This window comes from Numenius arquata, chromosome 8 (genome assembly GCF_964106895.1).
Source record: "Numenius arquata chromosome 8, bNumArq3.hap1.1, whole genome shotgun sequence".
Lineage (NCBI taxonomy): Eukaryota > Metazoa > Chordata > Aves > Charadriiformes > Scolopacidae > Numenius > Numenius arquata.
In genome coordinates, this window is record NC_133583.1 from 30,742,277 (window position 1) to 30,761,939 (window position 19,663).

At 44.4% G+C, this 19,663-nt stretch overlaps 2 protein-coding genes across 3 annotated transcripts; one reads left to right on the forward strand and one right to left on the reverse strand.

Moving 5' to 3' along the window:
- The first annotated feature begins 4,925 nt into the window (after positions 1 to 4,925).
- CACYBP (calcyclin binding protein) lies at positions 4,926 to 12,462 on the forward strand. The gene is made up of 6 exons (XM_074151437.1): positions 4,926 to 5,039; positions 5,632 to 5,824; positions 6,499 to 6,595; positions 7,182 to 7,281; positions 8,573 to 8,667; positions 10,936 to 12,462. The coding sequence occupies exons 1-6, from the start codon at positions 5,019 to 5,021 to the stop codon at positions 11,093 to 11,095; spliced, it is 666 nt and encodes a 221-aa protein (XP_074007538.1). The 5' UTR covers positions 4,926 to 5,018; the 3' UTR covers positions 11,096 to 12,462.
- MRPS14 (mitochondrial ribosomal protein S14) lies at positions 7,494 to 16,128 on the reverse strand. Of its 2 annotated transcripts, XM_074151439.1 has the most exons (5): positions 16,079 to 16,128; positions 15,497 to 15,655; positions 12,908 to 12,972; positions 10,398 to 10,496; positions 7,494 to 9,719 (listed from the first exon to the last, which is right to left on the reverse strand). In XM_074151439.1, exons 1-4 carry the CDS (start codon positions 16,121 to 16,123, stop codon positions 10,430 to 10,432), a joined length of 336 nt encoding a protein of 111 aa, XP_074007540.1. In that variant the 5' UTR covers positions 16,124 to 16,128; the 3' UTR covers positions 7,494 to 9,719; positions 10,398 to 10,429. The 2 variants fall into 2 exon arrangements, with proteins under 2 accessions (XP_074007540.1, XP_074007539.1); XM_074151438.1 differs by lacking the exons at positions 7,494 to 9,719; positions 10,398 to 10,496 and having other exon boundaries at positions 12,469 to 12,972.
- Between the last annotated feature and the right edge of the window lie 3,535 nt (positions 16,129 to 19,663).

Genomic DNA, 19,663 nt, shown 5'->3' on the forward strand with positions numbered 1-19,663 from the left:
ACAAATTCTAAATGTGCCCAGAGAGAAATAAAAACAATAAAATAGAGAATATCATGTGTGGTGTTAATCCAAGAAACTGCAAAATCCCCGAGGTCCATATGCATTAACGTTTGGTAAAACCAGTCTCAGGAAAGGTAGCCAGCCATGTAATCAGTACTGCCAGCTGACAAACATCCCTGTCTTGCTCACTAATTAGTATATAATTTGTTACAGCTAAGTTAAATCGCTTACATAGGTAAGCAATTTTTTTTCCTTGTTAGACATTTTAAAGAACTTCTCTTGGTTGGCCCTTGAAATTTCTTCTACGATAGATGCTTTCATTTGTGCCATTGTGTTAAAACCAACGCAAAATACAACCAGCCATTTACAAGGGGAGAGGAAGATAAAAAGAAAGTCAAGAACAGCAAGAATTCAGCCCCTTGACAAAGCATGAAGTATCCCATTGACTTGAGAATCATGATGTCACTCACTGGCTGAATATGGCAATTTAGGAGTAAATAAAAATCTGAATTTACTGGCACTGAAGCATCAAAACTTGGAAGCTACATAAGTCATGCTTTCTCCACAGGATAAAGGTAGGGCTGTTCCCTTCCTTCTATTAAGTAGTTGCAGTGAAATCCATGAAACTACTTGTATGTGTGGGAGAACTATACCTCTTATTTTGATTTACTGTTAGACTCAGGGATAATTGGCATACTTCTGCATAATCTAATAAGCCTAAATACCTTTGGCACTGAAAACAGAAACTCTCTTATCTTACAATGCTGGTTTTCTTCCAACTGCTAGAGAGAAAACCTTAGTACATGTTACTGTTGGAATGTGAAGATCAGGGAGAGATTTTTCTCTCCGGATCGAGATGGCCTGTTCTGGCTGACAAGCATGCCCCTGTGGGCCGTTGTGCAAACAGCTGGCTGCACAAGACGTGTAACGCTGTGAGTATACACAGCGCCAGGCATCACATTGTTCTTTCAAATGCAAAGGCTTGAACTAAATTGTTTTTCCATCTATTACACTAATATCCTACTCGGAGGTGTCTCTTCTTCCAAGTAATAAGACTAAGGGGTGACACAATGAAGCACTCGAGTCTGGACCTTTCAAGTTAGGTTAGGTATACATGTCAGCAGCCTTCACAACTGGGCTCATCCATAGATGGATTTCAGGAAATTCAAAGAATTTGCAGCTGGGTAAATAATACTCAGCATTGATCAAGATCCTATCTTTCCCAAGTCAGAAGTCTATGTAATTTATTTCAGGATTGTGACTTAACATATAGAGGTTAATCCTCCAGGAATACAGGGCTCTCCATTTCCCCTGGATTCCAACTGCTTTGCTACTGAATGTATTTCATGCTATTTTTACCTGAAAAAGAAAAAAAGATATGGGTAGAGAATTAGGACATTACTTCCTCTTATTTTCTTATTCGGTGGGACTTGCTTTTATTTAACCTGTAAAGGAATATATATGTATCTTTGGAAAACTATATCTGATATATAGAATAATATATAGGAAACTGAATCACAAGGGGATAAATACATCAAAAGGATTTGGTATCGTAACTTTCATTTGTGATTTGATACCACCAGAATCCTGGGCTGTACTAATTTCCTTTCAGTTTCTCTTATTTTTGTATTTTATATAATACATGGATGGTAATACCAATGCAACCAAGAGCAGATGTTCTCGGATTTTTCTCCACATCCCAAATCTCTCCTTCCAGTAATCCCTGGTCTTGCACTGCTACTGACACCACCTTCAAAAGCTGGGTGAGGAGCTCTCTCCAGCTTTGGGAACTGTTGGTGCTTTCACATGGAAGAAGATTCTCTGGCTTCTCTGAACTGGGAAAAGATGGCATGTGAATGCAGAAAACAATCTAATCAAGCATGATCTGGATCTAGATCCCTAAGTCTGCAATTCTAGGTGGATTTACTTCAGCACGTTGAAAACAGAGAGCAGCTTCAAAGCTCTGACTCTATTACAATGGAGTTTTCCAGGTTTGGAGTTGTGTTAGCTATCTGGGTGTGTCCGAAGTTCGTAAAATAGACTTTCCTAAAGAGTTAGGAAAGAAGAGCATCATAGCGATATCAGACTTTTAACTGAGAACAATTCAGTACTGCCAGTTCTTGTGTAACAAATCCATGTATTATATAAAGTATAACATGGAAATATAAGTGTAATGCTTGTTATTAAAAGTGCAATTCAATGTACATGGTCACAACAAATGTTTACTTTTTTAATTGTTACAGAATTGTTTGGATCAGTACCTTGTTATCATTGTGTGAATGATGCCTTGTAAAATAAATGGAAATGCAAACAAAATGGGAATAAGGTGCTTATTTTCACAAGCCATTCACTTAAGAAACAGCTTAAATCCGTTTGCAATAATAAACAGCTGCTGTACCAGGTTTTCTGATAACAATTCACTCCAGATTGTTATCTTCAAGCAGCGCTATTGCACTAGGATGCAGTGACCCAGCAGACTAGCTGTCCCAAACGTGCACATGCTACGTAGCTAATTCCAACCCATTTGTTAGGATAAGGTACTTGTTCACAAGGGGTAACCTGTTCCGGAGGAGCGTGACAGGCACTGTGCAAGACAGCAAGAACCAGACAAAGCAGGATTTACAGCAGTCAAAAGTATTCAAATGCTCTGTAAACCCTTTTTTTCTGTGTGAGCAATTGCTCTAGGATTTATTTTTTATTGAGAACAACAGCCATTGTTCCCAGATAACTGCAAAAGCACACAGCACTTCAGGGGAAGATACGAAGGCACAGAGGTAGAAAAGCTGAAGATTAAATACTTCCAACCAGTTAGTTTAACAGACATAACATTTTGTATTGATTTACCTCCACATCACTATCCAAAGACTGTCATCAGTTGCTACCAATGCCTGCAGACAGAAGAAATGGCTACTACGTGCTAGATAAAGATGCCTCATTCTTTCAAAGCTTCTCAGATGCTTTTTTCCCTGTCCCCAGAGCCAGTGAGCGCTGAAGATCATGCTGCACTGCATTTTGTCTGTCAGACTAGACCGGGATCTTGCAGCCGTGTTTCAGTACTCCTACTAATCCTAACCTACCTCCTTTTTGCCCTCCTGATGCAGGAACTGTTTTGATTCTTCTACCTCCGAGAGGTGGCCTGCCACTTGACTCCCTGTGACAATGTGCAGAAGAAAAAAACTTGGCTTTGTCAGGCTCTTTTCTGTTCCCAGCCAGCGGAGGGCGCAACATCCAGATGCTACTGCAGGTTTACGCAAAGGAGAGCTCTGTGTGTTTATACACTACAAGAATGGCAACCCTTCCACGTGGAAGCTGCCACTTAAGTGGAAGTGCCATGGGCTCCGAAGTGCTCCTGATGATTGAAGGAAACAAAATAAACACTAGGTTTAAAAAAAAAACCTCAAGAGAAAGAAAAAACTACAGGCTCACTTACAAATGCATGTATATATTAGTGTTTTCTCCTCCAGCCAGAAATTAAATTATAAAGCAACACCAATTTAAATACTAAAACTATGAGCACTTCCTAATACAGGACCACAACTAGGAGTGGAGAAACTCAGACTAGTAGCTAAAGAAAAAACAGTTAGTTTTTTCTTGTCTCAGTGGCTGCTCAACAGAGCGATCATAAGGAAACAGTTCCTAAATACGCAAGCGCCCTTAACAAACTAAATAACCAGGGCACAGAAGCAAATTCCAGTTGACCGTATTGTATTTTCCAGATAAAATCAGCCTGGCTTCAAATGCTATTGCTGAAGATGGACCAGCTGAAGTTCAGTCCTATGAAAATGAAACACAACCACAGATTTAGTTATGCAGATATTTCCTGACCCTTTCTCAACTGCAGATCTTGAAGCACCGTGCCAGAGGATTATAACAAACACTTCAGTACAATATCTGTTAAAACTGCTTTGTGGAATGCAAACCTGAACATAAATCTTTGGCTTCAGATTTTCTATGAATGTTACCTTCAGCTGATCTATTCTTCCCTCCACACCTCTGCAAAACCCACCCTCTTTACAGATTGATTCCCAAATGTTCACTTTAGGAGAGAAGAAAAAAAAGCACATAAATCAGCACGAGCTGGCATTCCTCAATTTGGAATAAATGCTAATAAATGTTAATAACTGCCAACATCTTTTAGAGAAACCTGTTTTTTAAACGCTGAAGGGCTCTATCCTGCCTTGGGTTCCATTGTTCATAAAAGCCCTCTGGAGGCAAACCCTGACTTTTCCACTTACTTGCTTTCAGAAGGATTGCCATTGCCATTTTTTTTTTTTCCCTCGGGGAAATTTTAATGCCCGAATGGCAGCCAGGGATATAGAACCTTTTTTTGATGTTGTTCAGTACAACGACAGGAACGGTGCCGAGAAACCCCTCACTATACTTTTTTTCGTGGGCAACTACAACCGAGGCTGCAGTAGGCAGGAAGGCCGTTTAGAACTCTTCTCTCAAAGAGTGACGATCGCGGTCACACAGGAGACCCGCCCGGGCCCCGCCACCGCCCTTCGCCTCGGCCGCCGGCTCCAGGCGGGCTGCCAGACACCGTCGACAGCGGGAGAAAACCCGCCCGGTCGGGGTTCCTGTCAGTCACCGCCTCAGGCGCCGCACCCCGGACCCAGCACGGGCGGGCCGAGCCCCGGCTCCCTCAGGGCTGCAGTTAACAGCTCGCTAACGGCCGCCAGGTCGCGCGCCGCGCCCCTCAGGCCCGCGGCGGAGGCGGGAAGGTCCTTGGCCCCGCCCCTCGGCCTGGCAAGGCGGCTGCTGGCTGCGTGTCGCCATGGCAACGCCGGCGGGCGACGGGGCGAGAGGGCAAGGACGAGACCAGCTCTTCCGTTCGCCCAGCGGAATGGGCGAGGCTCGCGGCGGGCGCCGGGAGGCGGTGGCTGCGGCATCGCCGGTATCGCGTCACTTCCGCAGCGCGCGTCCTCGCGCGGTGTGTAGGCGTGGCGAGAGGCCGGAAGGTTCCAGAGGGGCCGCGGGAGCCGCTGACGCCGGGGGCGGGGGGGGGAGCCGCACGCGACATGGCTACAGCGCGCGAGGAGGTGAGCGGGCGCGCGGGCGGCCTTTGGGAGTTCTGACTGGAACCGGGGACGAGCCACGCTCCGCTCCGCGCCGGCGGAGGCCGCGGGCCCGGGCCGGGGGAGGCGCGGCCGGAGCCGGGCCGGACCGGGCCGTGCGAGGGGCAGTGGCCTGGCCGTGGTTAGGAGGCGTGGGGTCGGACAGCTCGCGTTCCCGGGTGGCAGCCGGAGCCTTCAGCCTGAGCGTTTGCTGAGCGCTGTGGGTGTCTGTCCCTGAGGCGGTGCTGTGCGCTTTTAGCGTAATCCAGGGTCTGTTGAGGAGCTGTTCTAAGTGCCTAAATTTTATCGGTTTTCCCGTGTCTTTTAACTGATGAAAGCTTAAACCTTGACATACGTGCTGGTCGAGAAGCGAAAATACTGTTGGTCAGGCGGAGAGGATCGGATTGCTTCATGGCTAACGGGGTGTACAGGGAAAGGAAACTACTGACATAATAAATCTGCAGCTGCTACATGTGGGAAATTGAAAGTGCTATAGGTGGAAGAGCTCAGGTGCAAACCTTGAGTAAAGGAAACCATATCTAATGTATATGCGTGCTGTCTTTTATTTTTAAACCAGTTACAGAAAGATTTGGAAGAGGTTAAAGAATTGCTCACAAAAGCCACGAGGAAGAGACTTCGTGATGTCCTGATGACAGAGAAACACAAGCTAGAGCTAGAGATCAAGAATCAGCCTCCACCGAAGCCAAAAGATGTGGCAGAGGAAGAAAAGTCATCACTGGGAGGGTACACAGTGAAAATAAACAATTATGGTAGGATACTTTTCTGAATACTTATTGAACTAAGGCATCTCTCTGAAGAGAAGGCAGGGTGGCATTAGTGCGAGTTACAGTTGCCACTTGACATTATAGAGAAGCCTTCTTTTATTCTTCTTTTATTTCACGCTGGAGACTGCTTTAAAAGCTACTACACACTCACTGTACCGTCCCAACCACAGTGTGTATTAATTCTGTTTGTGTAATGCATTAATGATCCCTGGTGTACCAACTAGTATTTTTCCATTGCTGAGTGCTTAGCAGGAACGAAAGAGTGAGCTTTGGCTTCTCTGCTCGCCATGTAGGTGAAAGGAGAGGGAATTGCTCAAGATCCTTGTCATGCAGGGAGCAGGGGAAAAAATGGGTCAAGGAAACTGCAGCAAAAGCAGACAGCTACCTCTGACTCCCTCTGCACAGACTTGCTGCCCTTTTACCTGAGCTGATACGTGGTTTTTCTCAGAATCTGCAGGAATTAGGGAATAGGGCAATACGTGAAAACCTCCTTTTGCTCTCAAGTTATTCCTGAATAATTCATGTCTCTCCCTTATCCCTCTGAAGATTGTTTCTGTAAGGCAGAGATCCTAGTCATTGCTAGGGAACTTTGCAGGGGGAGTTGGAATGGAATGTATGAAATTTATAGAGGAAAGCTTAATCTCTCTTTTCACTTGTAGGTTGGGATCAGTCAGATAAGTTTATTAAGATTTACATCTCTTTAAATGGAGTCCAGAAGCTTCCAGCTGAGAATGTGCAAGTGAATTTCACAGAGAGGTGAGTTCACCCTGTTGCACCAGGCCATACGGGAGAGCATGGTTGAAGAACACTGTTTGCAGGAATGGGTTGTGTTGAGCTCTGTTCTGGATCAGCCCTTCCCCCCTGCACTCCTTTTTTCTTTTTTTAAATTTGAGCGATATTAGCTTTTAGTACCGCTTAGCACATACTCTTAAGTATAACTCTTCTCAGAGGATATCAGGGTATTTTCATTTTATAAGTGCTTGTTGCACCTCATCATGCTTGACAGGATATTTAGTGTTAGCCCTGTTTTTTGATGGTGACAGAGGTGGAGTGTACGTTAAGTAAATCTGCCTTTCCAAGGTTGTAGCACATCAATGAGGTGGAAAGAACCCTAAAGATCTTGGTTTGTTGTGAGGTCTGGACAGGTCCTTTTAAGTCTTCAGTATTAATTCCAACTGAAGATTTTAAAACCCTGGGAAGAAAGTAATTTAAACCTGTTGACATGCTTTCCAAAGAAATATGCCTGCTAAAGGGCTTTCAGACACTGTTTTTGGCGGCAAGGCACAGTAGTCTTACAATGATTGGAATATTTGTGCCCTTCTTCCCCCACTTCTGGTTCTAGGTCGTTTGATCTGCTAGTGAAGAATCTGAATGGGAAGAACTACACCATGACCTTCAACAACCTCCTGAAACCCATCTCTGTGGAAGGCAGCTCTAAAAAGGTCAGTGCACCTCAGCTGTGAGAGATATTTAGGTCCCTCACAAAGTACCATGCTCATTCCCTGATTCTAGTTCAAGAGACCCAGCGCTAACCTTCAGTCCCTCCCTTCTGTCTGTAAAGTCTCTTCACTGTGAATGTGATTCTTCCGTAATTGTCACAACTGTGGAATTATTCTCTGGAATCCATGGGCTCCTATTTCAAAAGATCACATCTGGATATTTTACTTTTTTAATAGCTCTCCAATGGAATTTCAGAAATAATTAAGCAGAATATTCCACTAAGCATCCATTCACATCCTTGTGCTTTTAAATACCTCTAAGAAATTCTTTGCAATTTTGAGGTCTAAGAGACTTGTCAGCAGCCCGAAATCTTGGGAAGCTTAAATAGACTTAATACCAAAGCAAAGTCTGAAACCCGCTCTGCCTTTGTAAGGGTGTGTTGCTCCGGAATTGAACACTAGTAACGTTTTACTGCTGATGACTGGGACTGGTGATAGTATCCTTACTGTGCTATTTGGAGCACCTTTCCGGGCTCAGGGATGTCAGGTACCTTGTGTGCATTCTGTGCCGTTGTGTGCTGCACTTAGTGACATCAAACGTGAAGAAATGATGGTTCAATAGAAATTGCCCTAAAACTGGGACAGTGTAAAATTAAAAGAACTGAAATAAATGAGGGTGATGCTCTGGTGATTTTAACATGGCGTAAAAGCAAGCAGTGGTCACGTACTTGCTAAGCTAAAGCTCCAGCAGACTCCTCTGCTGTGACACGCAGGAGTTCTTTGTGAAATTTAGGTCAGGGTTGCAATTAAACAGTATTTGCTTGGAACTTGCAAACTTATTGCAAGATTAAGCAATGCCCTAAAGCTAGCTTCTTATCCTTGGAGAAATAAATTGGGAGAGCCTCTGCCTGAACATGGTGTTCTTGGAGAAGTCTAGTAAATATAGCCACCCTTTACCCCACAGTCCTGGGTACTTCTAGCATCCTGAGAATCACTGAATGGTGTTTCTGCAGCACTGTATCCTCTTCTGTATTGGTATTACAGTACGGTACTACTGTTATATTAATCACACCATTTAAATTGTCCACAATGAGGTTAATACTCCGTACCCTGAAGATGAGTACATACTGTAATTTCTTTATGCTACATAATAATCAATAGCTGAGATAAAGGTTTCAGGAATTTGTGAGTATAGAAAGAGATTTATGTTCTAATCTAACCTTACTCATTGTGGCTGTGAGTAGCATCCCCTGATGAAGCATTCTAATTTCATGTCTTGCTGTTCACCATACAGATAAAGACAGACATGGTCCTTGTGATGTGTAGGAAGAAGCGGGAGGAAAAATGGGAGTGTCTCACTCAAGTAGAAAAAGAAAGCAAAGAGAAAGAGTAAGTATCTCTTCAAACCTCCATGTCATTTTCCATTTCTTGTTCTCCCAATTGCTTGAGGCCTGCCAGGAGAGCAGATCTGTACTGTACTGACTGCGCAGTCAGGCTATGAGAATCGCTGTTGTGGGGAACAAGCCCTTAAGATGTTGGAGAAACAGTAGGTTGGGAAATTTTTTTTGGTGCTAGTAGGACTGGCAGTGGAGGAGATAGTCTTTGAGTAGCTGTTTGCCACTCTTCTACCATTTCACTGCTAATGATGAAGGCTGCATCATAGGAAATAGGATAGGCAAGACCTGCAGTGAGAGTGCTAAAGGTAATCAACCAATTAAAGATTCATTTATATTTTGATGGCTGCACTCATTGCAAAAACTGCTCTAGTGAGGTTGAGGGTTTTTTTTTTAGGTTAAGTGTATTTTATTTAGAAATACATATATATTCCCTACAGCTATGCTGGTTGAAACAATTACTGTTTTGTTAACTGTGTGTGAATTGCCTGCACAAAAATCGTAGAATGGTTAGAGTTGGAAGGGACCTTAAAGATCATCAAGTTCCAAGCCCCCTGCCATGGGCAGGGACACCTCCCACCAGACCAGGTTGCTCAAAGCCCCATCCAGGCTGGCCTTGAACACCTCCAGGGATGGGGCATCCACAACTTCCCTGGGCAACCTGTTCCAGTGCTTCACCACCCTCAGAGTAAAGAATTTCTTCCTAATATCTAATCTAAATCTCCCCTCTTCCAATTTAAAACCATTACCCCTTGTCCTGTCACTACATTTCCTGACGAAGAGTCCCCCTCCGGCTCTCCTGTAGGCTCCCTTCAGATATTGGAAGGCTGCTATGAGGTCTCCCCGGAGCCTTCTCTTCTCCAGGCTGAACAACCCCAGCTCTCTCAGCCTGTCTTCGTAGGAGAGGTGCTCCATCCCTCTGATCCCACTGTCCTTTTGGCAAAAGAGGTCTCAAGGTCATTTGTATCACTTCCAGTACTTGGCAGCAATCCTACAAGCAGCTTAGGCACTGGATATATAAGGGTGGTAAATTACAGCAAGAAGCACCTGGGAACAAGAGAAATTAGATATTAAAAATATATATTACATAATATATATTATGTATATATAATATTTCTAATATTACATAAAATATATAATATTACATAATAATTTTGTTATTTTAAGAGTACATATATATGTTGTTTTCCAGAAGAGAATGTATATGCCCACCTTGAAGCATGGAAACACTCACTTTTGAGAAAATTATGCCCACCAACAACTATTTATTCTGTGAGTGTTGATGGGATGATTTGCTAAAACTGGTTAGTCCTTGCTAACCATTCCAGAAAAGTACCTTCCACTCTCAAAGGGCATTCCTGGAGACTAAGAGAAGGCAACTCAACTATTAATGCACGTTGCTGGCAGGACAGGGTCATTTTGTTAAAGCTGTATCTTGCGCAGAGCAGTCCCACAGGCTGCCCAGCCTGTCACAATATAGTATTGCAACTTATTGCAAGTGTTGAGGATTTACAGTATGACAAAACGAGTCACTTCAGAAATAAACCTTGTGCTGGGGTCTGTGAGACAGCTGGTTAGCCCCACGCTAGGGGAACTTGCTCCCTCTGCTGATGTATTTTGATCTGCATGTTTTTCAGAAAGCCTGCAGCTGCACTAGTAAGTACCTAGAGGATTTGAGAACACAGGATAGAGAGGACATTATGTGTAGTCTGGTAATGTGCTTACCATGTGGGTGGCACCATTTGTCAGTTGCCTTCTTAAATTGAGAAAATTGCTTTGAAACGCAAGGTGTTAAGAAGAAGTTGGTTCATCTCTGGAGATAATCTGAAAAATGAGAAGCAGAAAATGCCTTTTGGGTTGCGAATGTGGCCACTTTAAATAGCTCAATGTGGTTATTTTTCTATTTTTATTCACTTTTCACATGATGGCATAGACAGATATTACCACTTTCTGTGTCTGTTATATTCCACTCCTGTTTCCTACAATTAATTTTGGGTGGTGCTTCAAGGGTCATGTTTCTGCAAAATGCTTCCCATCATTCTTAGTGGGACAGCTGTAGGTATACTACTCAACTTGCAGTTAAGTTTAGGTGTACTCTTTAGGATTCTCCCTACTTGGAACCTGAGGCGTGACTGAAGACTGTCAGAATCTGAAGACATTGCCAAAGCAAAATCCTCAGTTACAAACAAATATTAGTGTTTATGGTTTTTTTGCACAGAATTGTTGGATATACTTGATCTTCTCATATGCATCTGTCTTGCAGGAAGGCTGCCTATGACACCTCAGATCCTAGTGAAGGGCTTATGAACCTTTTAAAAAAGATGTATGCAGAAGGGGATGATGAAATGAAGCGGACCATCAACAAGGCCTGGGTTGAAAGCAGAGAAAAGCAATCCAAAGGGGACATACCGATGGATATTTGAAAGTACTCTTAGGGCCGCCTTAATACTGATCTTCCATGTGAGACATGCTGTGCTGCAAAGATCATTGTTTACACAACCTTCTTCCAAGCAAAGACAGTCATTTTCCATTTCAGGTTGGAGAAAATATTTAATTAAAATAGCTTACAAAGCATTTCCTTCAGTCAAGTGGCTCACCATTTCCTGAAGAGTGGAGCATAGGTATATCCTTACCCCTCCTTGAAAAAGCATCTCAGATGAGCGGAGAGTGTTGTGAAAAAGAAAAGAAATCCTGAACTAGGATGGGTGAAGGCCTCTCTGTTGCAAGTGACAGCTGTACCCATCTGGTTGTTGGGGCTAACGCCATGCTTACTACATGAGGAGTGGGTTTTTTTGATTCAATGTGGGAAAGTATGTTGAACTGTAAAGCATGTCACAAAGGGAGAAATGCTGCAGAAAGTAGAACCACTATCTCAAGCACTTGATAGCTGAGCAGAAATAATATGGTGTTAACTCTGTGGTATTAAAATGTAATGGTTACTTTCAGAAATTAATTACTGGCTGTTTAACCTCTTTGAATTTTGAAAATGAAAACAGCTCCTTGGTGCCTATGCTAGACCTTGAGGGTGTCTTTGAGGTGGCATCAGTGGCAGGAAGTGAGCTGCTGATGCTGGACAGGGAGTGAGGAAAAGAGGCAAGCTCTGCTTTCTCCTTCAACTTTCAAGGGTTTTAAGGTAAGAGAGCAAAAAGTATACTGAGATAGCTTATAGTCCAAAATTTGACTCAACTGAGGGTTGCTGTCACTTTGCGGGCTGTGCGCCTTCCATCTGGTGGTAGTACCATTTTAGTTGGCCTGTTTACTGCAGCCTCTCCGCCCCACTGCCAGGGAGGGGGACAGAGTGGCCATTTCCCCTTTATTGCCCTGCTTTGAAGAAGAGTACAGAGCAAATGTGAGCTTGGCAGCAGGCTTGTTGTTATTCTTTCCTTCCTGCTTCCTTCTCATGTATCTCCCAAGGACAGATTCGTTTGATGTTACCTTAGGAATTAAGGAAGCCATTACTCTCCTATTATGGTCTGGATTAGCTAGGACTTACTTGCTACCTTGTTCTTTACGCATTGGACCGCGCGCTGTACTACAAGCAGGTGATAAATACTAGCACACTGTAGTTTCTAATAGGTCCTTTATCCACTTTCTCTGCTTGTTAATAGATGTATATTAAGTTTGCATAGCAAGAGTATCTAAACTTGAGGCCATGTTTTACTTCCAGTTCGTGCTCATCCTTGTTCATGGCAGACTACTACTTTGCCCTGTTGTGCAATTTCATTTATGCTTTTACCCAAATTACCATGGTGAACTTACCCTATGGTGAAAAAAAAACTGCTTAAACGAGCCTTTTGCTGTATGTCTTTATTTCTGATGTTGCCCGTATCACAAACCTCAGCTTAGCTCTGCAACAATCAGGTAGTGACTTTTTTTCCTCGAAGTAAAACTGTCCCTCATACAGACCAGCTTAATGCAGTTATGCTGCTGCTTGTCAGCTGATACCAACTGCAATCCAGGAAGTGAGTTTAATGAATCGGCGTGGCTTCTCAAACTTTCCCTTATTAGTTTGATATTGATTCTGGAGTCCTTGCTGGAAGGTCTTGCTTTAATTACTGGGACACACAAACTGAGCCTGTTCTGTGTTTTCTGCCCAAATGTATATCCATGTGGTAATCTACCACATAGCCCTCTGGATCCCAGACATCTGAGCGTGGTCAGCGAAATGGCGGAAAACAATTCTGCTGAGCCTCCAACGCCGCTTCACCCCCCGAGGGCGGGATGTCAGAACACACCTATTCCGGATCCTCACAGGGCAGCTGTCCCGGGGCAAGGCAGCAATCTCTTTATCAGCCACTTCCTAAAACAGAAGACCACACCATAGAGTTTATCTGTGCTCCCCAGGACTTTGAGGGGGGCTTATTGCCAGACCTCAAAATGTAGCTGTAGTGTAGGCACCACCGCAAGCTCCCCTACCATCTCGTAAGTATGCTTTGCTATTTGATAGGGAACTTGCCCCTGTCTTCCTCACTTGACCCTTTCTTTCTGGGCACCCTAACAGTGACTGTAAAACAATCCACATGAAGATCACAAAATCATAGAATGATTAGAGTTGGAAAGGACCTTAAAGATCATCTAGTTCCAACCCCCCTGCCATGGGCAGAGACACCTCCCACTTGACCAGGTTACTCAAAACCCCATCCAGCCTGGCCTTGAACACCCCCAGGGATGGGGCATCCACAGTTTCTCTGGGCAATCTGTTCTCACCACCCCCACAGTAAAGAATTTCTTCCTAATATCTAATCTAAATCTCCCCTCTTTCAGTTTAAAGCCATTACCTGTCATCCTATCGCTACACTCCCTGATAAAGAGTTCCTTGCCCCCTTCAGGTACTGGAAGGCTGTTACAAGGTCTCCATGGAGCCTTCCCCAGGCAGAGATCCCAAATTTAACCTTATTATGCAGACTAAACAACTCGTGCCAGTAATTGCAGTGAGTAAAAATCTGCTTGTCACTGTCCATGTTGCGGGGTGGGCTTGTCCTTTAAGAGACCCAACATTTAATCTTATTACAGACTGAGCAACCTCAAGCCAGTAATTACAGTTAGTCGAAATCCACTTGGCTTTCTCGTTGTTGCAGGGTGGGCCAGTCCTTTAAGATGAGCTGAACTTAAACATATGTTCCTTATTAACTGCCTTCCCAGATAACATGCTTTGATGTGAGTACATGTAAGTGTACTTTGAAGGAGTTGCAGCCAGAGGAGGATGAGTCAAAGTGTCTCTGTTCTAATGAGAAGTCTTAAGAACGGTCTTTCTACGTACAACAAGAGAGCTCAGCAGTTGTCAGGAAGCACCAGGTAGCAGCAAATGCCATTTCAGAAGAACAAGTGAGCTCAGCAGGGAAATGCAGCCTCAAAGAAGTCGCTCGAGGCCAGGTAAGCATCCCTGACTGCAGCGTTCTTAATATGCTATTTTCTGAAGGACAGAAGGGCTCAATGAATCCTGTGTTCACTCATGGTAGGAAGTCACAATTGGAGGTAAAAGTAAGGTCTGATGTTCAAGTACAACTCCCATTATGTTGTGTGAGTGCTGAAAAGCAGCTGTGTAACTTCTGAAGGGATGTTCCCCTTCAAAGGATGATGGCATCAAGACAGCAGTAATGTGACTTTCAACTTCAGTAACAGCAAGGTCAGTAGGACTTCCTGTCTTCAGAACATATTTCTGTTACTGGTTTTGTCCAGTTGTGCATCGAATCTGTGTATATAGCTGTATTCATACATACACCATCTAGTACAGCCAAACACTTGCAGTATTGTTTTGGCTTATTTAATTCCTACGAGTTTTATTCAGAAAGCAGCCTATACTTTCAGAGAAAACATTTAGCTTAATTTTTAAGACTTTAATTTTGGAGCCCAAATAAAATTTTGTAGGGGAGGAAACAGTTATTTTCTGGGAATCTTCTTCTTCAGTCTAACTGCTGCAATGCTTTGTGGCTTCAAAAGGTGATAAAAGCAGCTAAGGAATACCAAAAGCAGAGCCAGTTGCAATCCATTTTTTTTTTTTTCCCCTGTGTAAGGACATCCAACAGAGACTAGACTTGCCAAGAGAATGGTGAAGTCAATACATAAAAGCAGATTCATACATTTTCTCTCCCAAAATGTTTAAGGATGAAAGGATCTCCCCGCAACTAGGCATGGTCAGATTGAATACGTATGGGAATGCTGTAAGAATATTCCTGATAGGTGCAAATATTTTTAATGCTTAGTAAGGAAGGCTGAGAGCAGGGCAGCGAATACGCACAGTTCAAAAAAACGTATCTAACACCCAGATCTGATGCAGTTTTTATGCTTGTAGCTCATGCAAGAAGTAAAATTAAGTATTTCTAATTAAACAAAGTGGTGGGTTTAGCTGGATGAGACTTCCCGGTTTTTAAATAAATGTAAGAGCAAAGAATCTAAAGCTTACATAGAAATCTATAAACATAACCATATAATATGCCATACTATAGGAATATAAGGAAAAGAGCTTTCTTGAATGTATGTTAGTGACAGCTGTGAGGGAAATAATGAGACTTCATCATACGTAGTGTTACAGATACTGCTTAGGTGAGAAGCACTGGTTTAAAAAAAAAAAGGGGGGGGCAAAAACCCCACAACCCAACACACACAACCTCTAGTCAGGCGAACACACCGCTGGTGTTGCTCTAAACACCCCCACAAGGCAGAGGCCCTGAAGACACCAGCAATAACTATGCGTTGTGTTGTGATTCTGTGCTCGTTGAAGAAACCCAAGCGTCCGTGACCCCGCAGGGCTGCTGGGGTCCGTACAGCGGTGGCTGTGGCCCAGGGCCCGTAGCGGGAGCCACGGGCAGGCCCGTGCCCGGTACCTGCAGCTCCTTGGGGAGGATGGTGTTCTTGCGGATGGCGTTGATCCGCAGCCTCTCGTCCGCGTACTCGTATGCCAGCTTCCGTCTCTTGACGTCCCGCAGCATCCTCCAGTCCACGTAGTAGCTCCGCACTTGCCTCGTGCATGCTGAGGGGAGCACCTAATTAAGAAAAACGAAGTTTATGATGCCCGCCTGTTGCAGGTACAGTTGCCCAGTTCAAGTGTGAATTATTCCCATAAACCTGTCTTTGTCAGACTTTTTCCAATGGCTTCCTTGCCGTGCTGCTCCTGCCCAAGGAACGTGGCGTGCTGTCCAGCTGGGTTCACGGAAGCCAGCGAGGGATTTACCACACGGGAGACACGAACAACCCGACGCGACGGTGACACCCACGCCCGTCGCCGGCGGCGGGAACCCCGGGGCTCAGGTTTGGGCTGACCCGGGGCTGAGGCCGCCTCCGCCGCCTCCCCCAGCGGTCTGACAAGCCCCGCAGCCCCCCCAGCCGGGCCCTACCCGCTCCCCGGCGCCTCGGCCGGGCGGGATACGGCCCCAAAAGGGATGAGGGGAGGGAAGGAGCCGGCTGACCTGCCGAGCGGCCCGCAGCGTCCACGCCAGCACGAAGGCCGCCATCTTCTCGGTGCGCAGGGGCCGGTCCGCGCATGCGCCTGGGCCGGCTGCTGGGGGCGAGGGGGGCGGACATGGTGGGGCTGGGAGCGGCCTCGGTGGGTTTCCGCCCGGCCGGGCAGCTCTTCACCCTCTGCATCCATCCTTTTCGCAGTGGAACTGTATTTCCAGTGCCTTTGCGGCTGGAAAGAAAAAAAAAAAAAAAGAACCCAAACCACTTTAGAGAGCTGTGCTGTATGTCCCAGTGCTGATGTCAGCCGAGCCGGCACCTCCGTCATTAGAGGGAGCTGGCGTCTCCCACAGAAACCTCAGGACCCGAATTTGGGTGGACCGAAAGGATCCCAGGTTAGAGAGGAAAGTCTGTGAAAACGACAGGGGAAAGAGTCCCACCAGGAAAATGTGATGCAGAGACACCACGCCGCATTGCGGGGTCCCTCTCCAGACGAGCAGCTTTGTCCTGTCTGCCTGTCTCTGTGCATTAGATTATCTGCCAGTTGCTTTCCTAAATGTGCCTTTAGTTTTGTTTCTTAAGAGTTTCTTTGTCTGCTTGCGTATTTAGAATCATAGAATGGTTTGGGTTGGAAGGGACTTTAAAGATCATCGAGTTCCAACCCCCCTGCCATGGGCAGGGACACCTCCACTAGACCAGGTTGCTCAAAGCCCCATCCAGGCTGGCCTTGAACAGCTCCAGGGATGGGGCATCCACGATTTCCCTGGGAAAGTTATCACCTAGGGCTATTCCTAAGTTTGTACAAGTGTTGTGCTTTTTTTTTTTTTTCAACTCTGATTTTTGGGTCAGTTACCACATTTTAGAGACAAAATTGAATAAGCATAACCCTGAAAAGTGAAAATTATATGGGAAATTCTGCCTCTGCTGTTCTTAGCTGCCCTGTTTTGTGAGAGAAACGGTCCTGTTCTACCAACTGGTACTTCACTTAGGCTTATTTTAAACACTGCCTATGTCCTGATTTCAGGGAGAACATCCAGTAAGGTTTTGATGTTGAATTAATAATTTTGATTAAATTTTCCATTCATATCAGTTAGCAACATCCAAAAAGTCATGCAAAAAGCTCAATTCTCTCAGTTTGTCATGCTGCTTGTTTTCTGTGTGCCAGGTGTTTTACTTAGATGCCTTAGATACATTACATCAGTCCTGACTTAGGTGTAACCTGGAAGAAGTGGCCAGATTGGCAGACTAATGCAGTCAAATTTGATTATCTACTCTGCAGTCAGCAGCAACAGCTTCCACAGTAAGCTACCCACCTAGGCCAATGGTGCAGGTGATGGTCATTGGTGGAAAGAGACCATTTTTGTTGCTAGTTAAGTGATTAATTCTCCACAACCTGTTCAGTTTTTGGCTGCCTTGTGAACCCAGGTGTTACACAGAGCATTAAAATGGCATTTGAAGGATAGCTATTTTCACTTCTCCTTGCTTTAGATGGGTCTTGTGAGCCATCTTGTGAGATGCTTGTCACTAGCCTCGTTTCCTATCTCTCTGTGCTCCCTTCACACTCTGAGAAGCCATAAGGCTGCTCTTAAACTTGTGTGAGGGTCTGTCTATGAAGGGAAACTGCAGCAGCAGAAAGGGCTGAGCCTGCAAAAGCCTGTGGTCTGTAACCATGCTGTGAGTAGCCAGTCTTCCAAACTCAGGCTGTTTGCCACTTCTCTTCCCAGTGATGTGGTATGTTGATGCATGACTGGCTTGGAAGTAGGTTTCAGGTGTTTGCAGGGAGAGAATTTTAAGGTTTGTTCCCTGGTGTTGTTGTCCAGAACTTGCTATTTTTGCAGCTTTCCATCTGACAAAAGCAATCTGTAGAACACCAGCAAAGCAAATAAAGTAGGGAGCCGGATGTGATCAAAGGGGATTTGGATGTTGGAGCATGCATTCATTTCTTCAATATTTTGTTTCACTTCCCTTTGGCCTCTCTGTGTTTGTTAGGTGGCCCAGATGAGTGCGGAACTAGTGAACATGGGAAGGAGAACTATTTCTTCAGCCAGGATATAATCCCTCCCTTGCTCAATAGCATCACCTGTGCAATCAGCACTTTCTTAGCTGTGGAAGTGGGACCGTGCCTGTTGCCTTACAGCATTATCTTTCCCTTTCTGTAACAGGGTTGCCCAGGACAGAGTGTTTGGTGCTTACAGCTTTAAAAACAAAAACTAAGTGAGAAAGTGTGGAGCCCCCGTGCGAGTTAGTGGTGTTTGCAGTGTTCAGTGCGGGAAGCGTGCTGTATTTGACTTCATTACCCTGTTGCAGCAACTGAGATTGGCAAGGGCTAATGAAGCGTGTTGATAGCCCTTAGGCTGCTGCCGTCTTCAGTTCCCTCAGCACAGCTTCTGGTTGTGGTAAAGCAAACCAACTGGTCACAGTCTGAGACAGTTTATTAGCTAAAAATCTGGGCTCAATAATGCACATGGTTAAAGTAATCTTGTGGGTTCCTTAGCAATGCCTACAACATACAATTTGCTTTCTTTTAAGTTCTTAAGGGTTTTTTTTTAAGTATTATACTGGATAAGTGTAGTGTTGTGTTTAAATGCTGCTGGTTTTAAAAGGTGTTTTATTTTTACCTTCTGTGTTACTCCACCTGAATTTCACATCTCACATCATTAATACTTCAAATGTGCTTGCCAATATGTGGGTCCTAGTGATAATTCTGAGATGTTTGCCGCTGGATTTATGGGGCTGGGAAGACTTTCTGGCTTCTGACTAGAAGTGGAAGATAAAACGAATAGACAATGGTTCTTTCTGCTGGTGTGCAAGACTGATACTGAGTGGAGAAATTGCTCCCAAACCCAGCGTACTCCTTAGATGGTTTGTGGGAGGGAAACACCCCAAGGCCTCCATTGGTTCCTTTCATCTGTTCCATGGGGACTTAAATTCACTGCAGACACTGGTGCTGGTTTGCAGCTGGACTGGGAAGAGGAGAGGATTTGGTGACCTTTCAGCTTGCTCAAATTACCTTTGCCAAATGGTGGCTGTATCGGAAGGGCTCTGAACCAGACAACTGAAAGCACTTGAAAGGTAAGAGGAAAGTATTTTTATTTCCTTTGAGATTCCTATTGTGTGTTCTGAATGGAAAACCCAGCCGTTTTTTCTCATGACTTCCTATAGCAGATGCCCTCCAAGGCTTTGAAAGCCTTGCACAAACATCAATAATCCTCTATTATAGGCATGTATTATTATTGCAAAATGTATAGTAGTATTTAATGTCACTCCATTTTGAAGGGCTTAAGATTTCCCAGGTTGTCTCCTCCAACCATATGAAACCATGTATCTGCTAAAGTAAATGGGAGGTTTGCCTTTGGCTTTAATGAAGCTAGGGTTTAACTAAAAGGGAATGACTTTAGCATGATTTTCCTAGTAATTTCCATTTTACACTCTGATTTCTGTGTGACAGTAGTTGTTTTAAAAGCCCTTTTGTCATGAGATCATGCTGGAATTTGATCATACTTACATCTTATAACTGCAACAAACGCTCTTAGTAATTTTTCAATGTTTTCTCATCCAAAAGCTTTTCCTACGCTTTCTAGTGCGCCTTTTCACAG

Bases quoted from the DNA above. Each gene is read 5' to 3' on its own strand.
- CACYBP (XM_074151437.1), top strand. From the start codon at position 5,019: ATGGCTACAGCGCGCGAGGAG. The intron at 6,596-7,181 runs GTGAGTTCACCC...TTCTGGTTCTAG, and splicing joins CAAGTGAATTTCACAGAGAG to GTCGTTTGATCTGCTAGTGA. The intron at 8,668-10,935 runs GTAAGTATCTCT...TCTGTCTTGCAG, and splicing joins AAAGAAAGCAAAGAGAAAGA to GAAGGCTGCCTATGACACCT.
- MRPS14 (XM_074151438.1), bottom strand. From the start codon at position 16,123: ATGGCGGCCTTCGTGCTGGCGTGGACGCTGCGGGCCGCTCGGCAG. The intron at 15,656-16,078 runs GTCAGCCGGCTC...TTTCTTAATTAG, and splicing joins CGCTGCGGGCCGCTCGGCAG to GTGCTCCCCTCAGCATGCAC. The intron at 12,973-15,496 runs GTACCGGGCACG...CTTCTGTTTTAG, and splicing joins TCCTCCCCAAGGAGCTGCAG to GAAGTGGCTGATAAAGAGAT.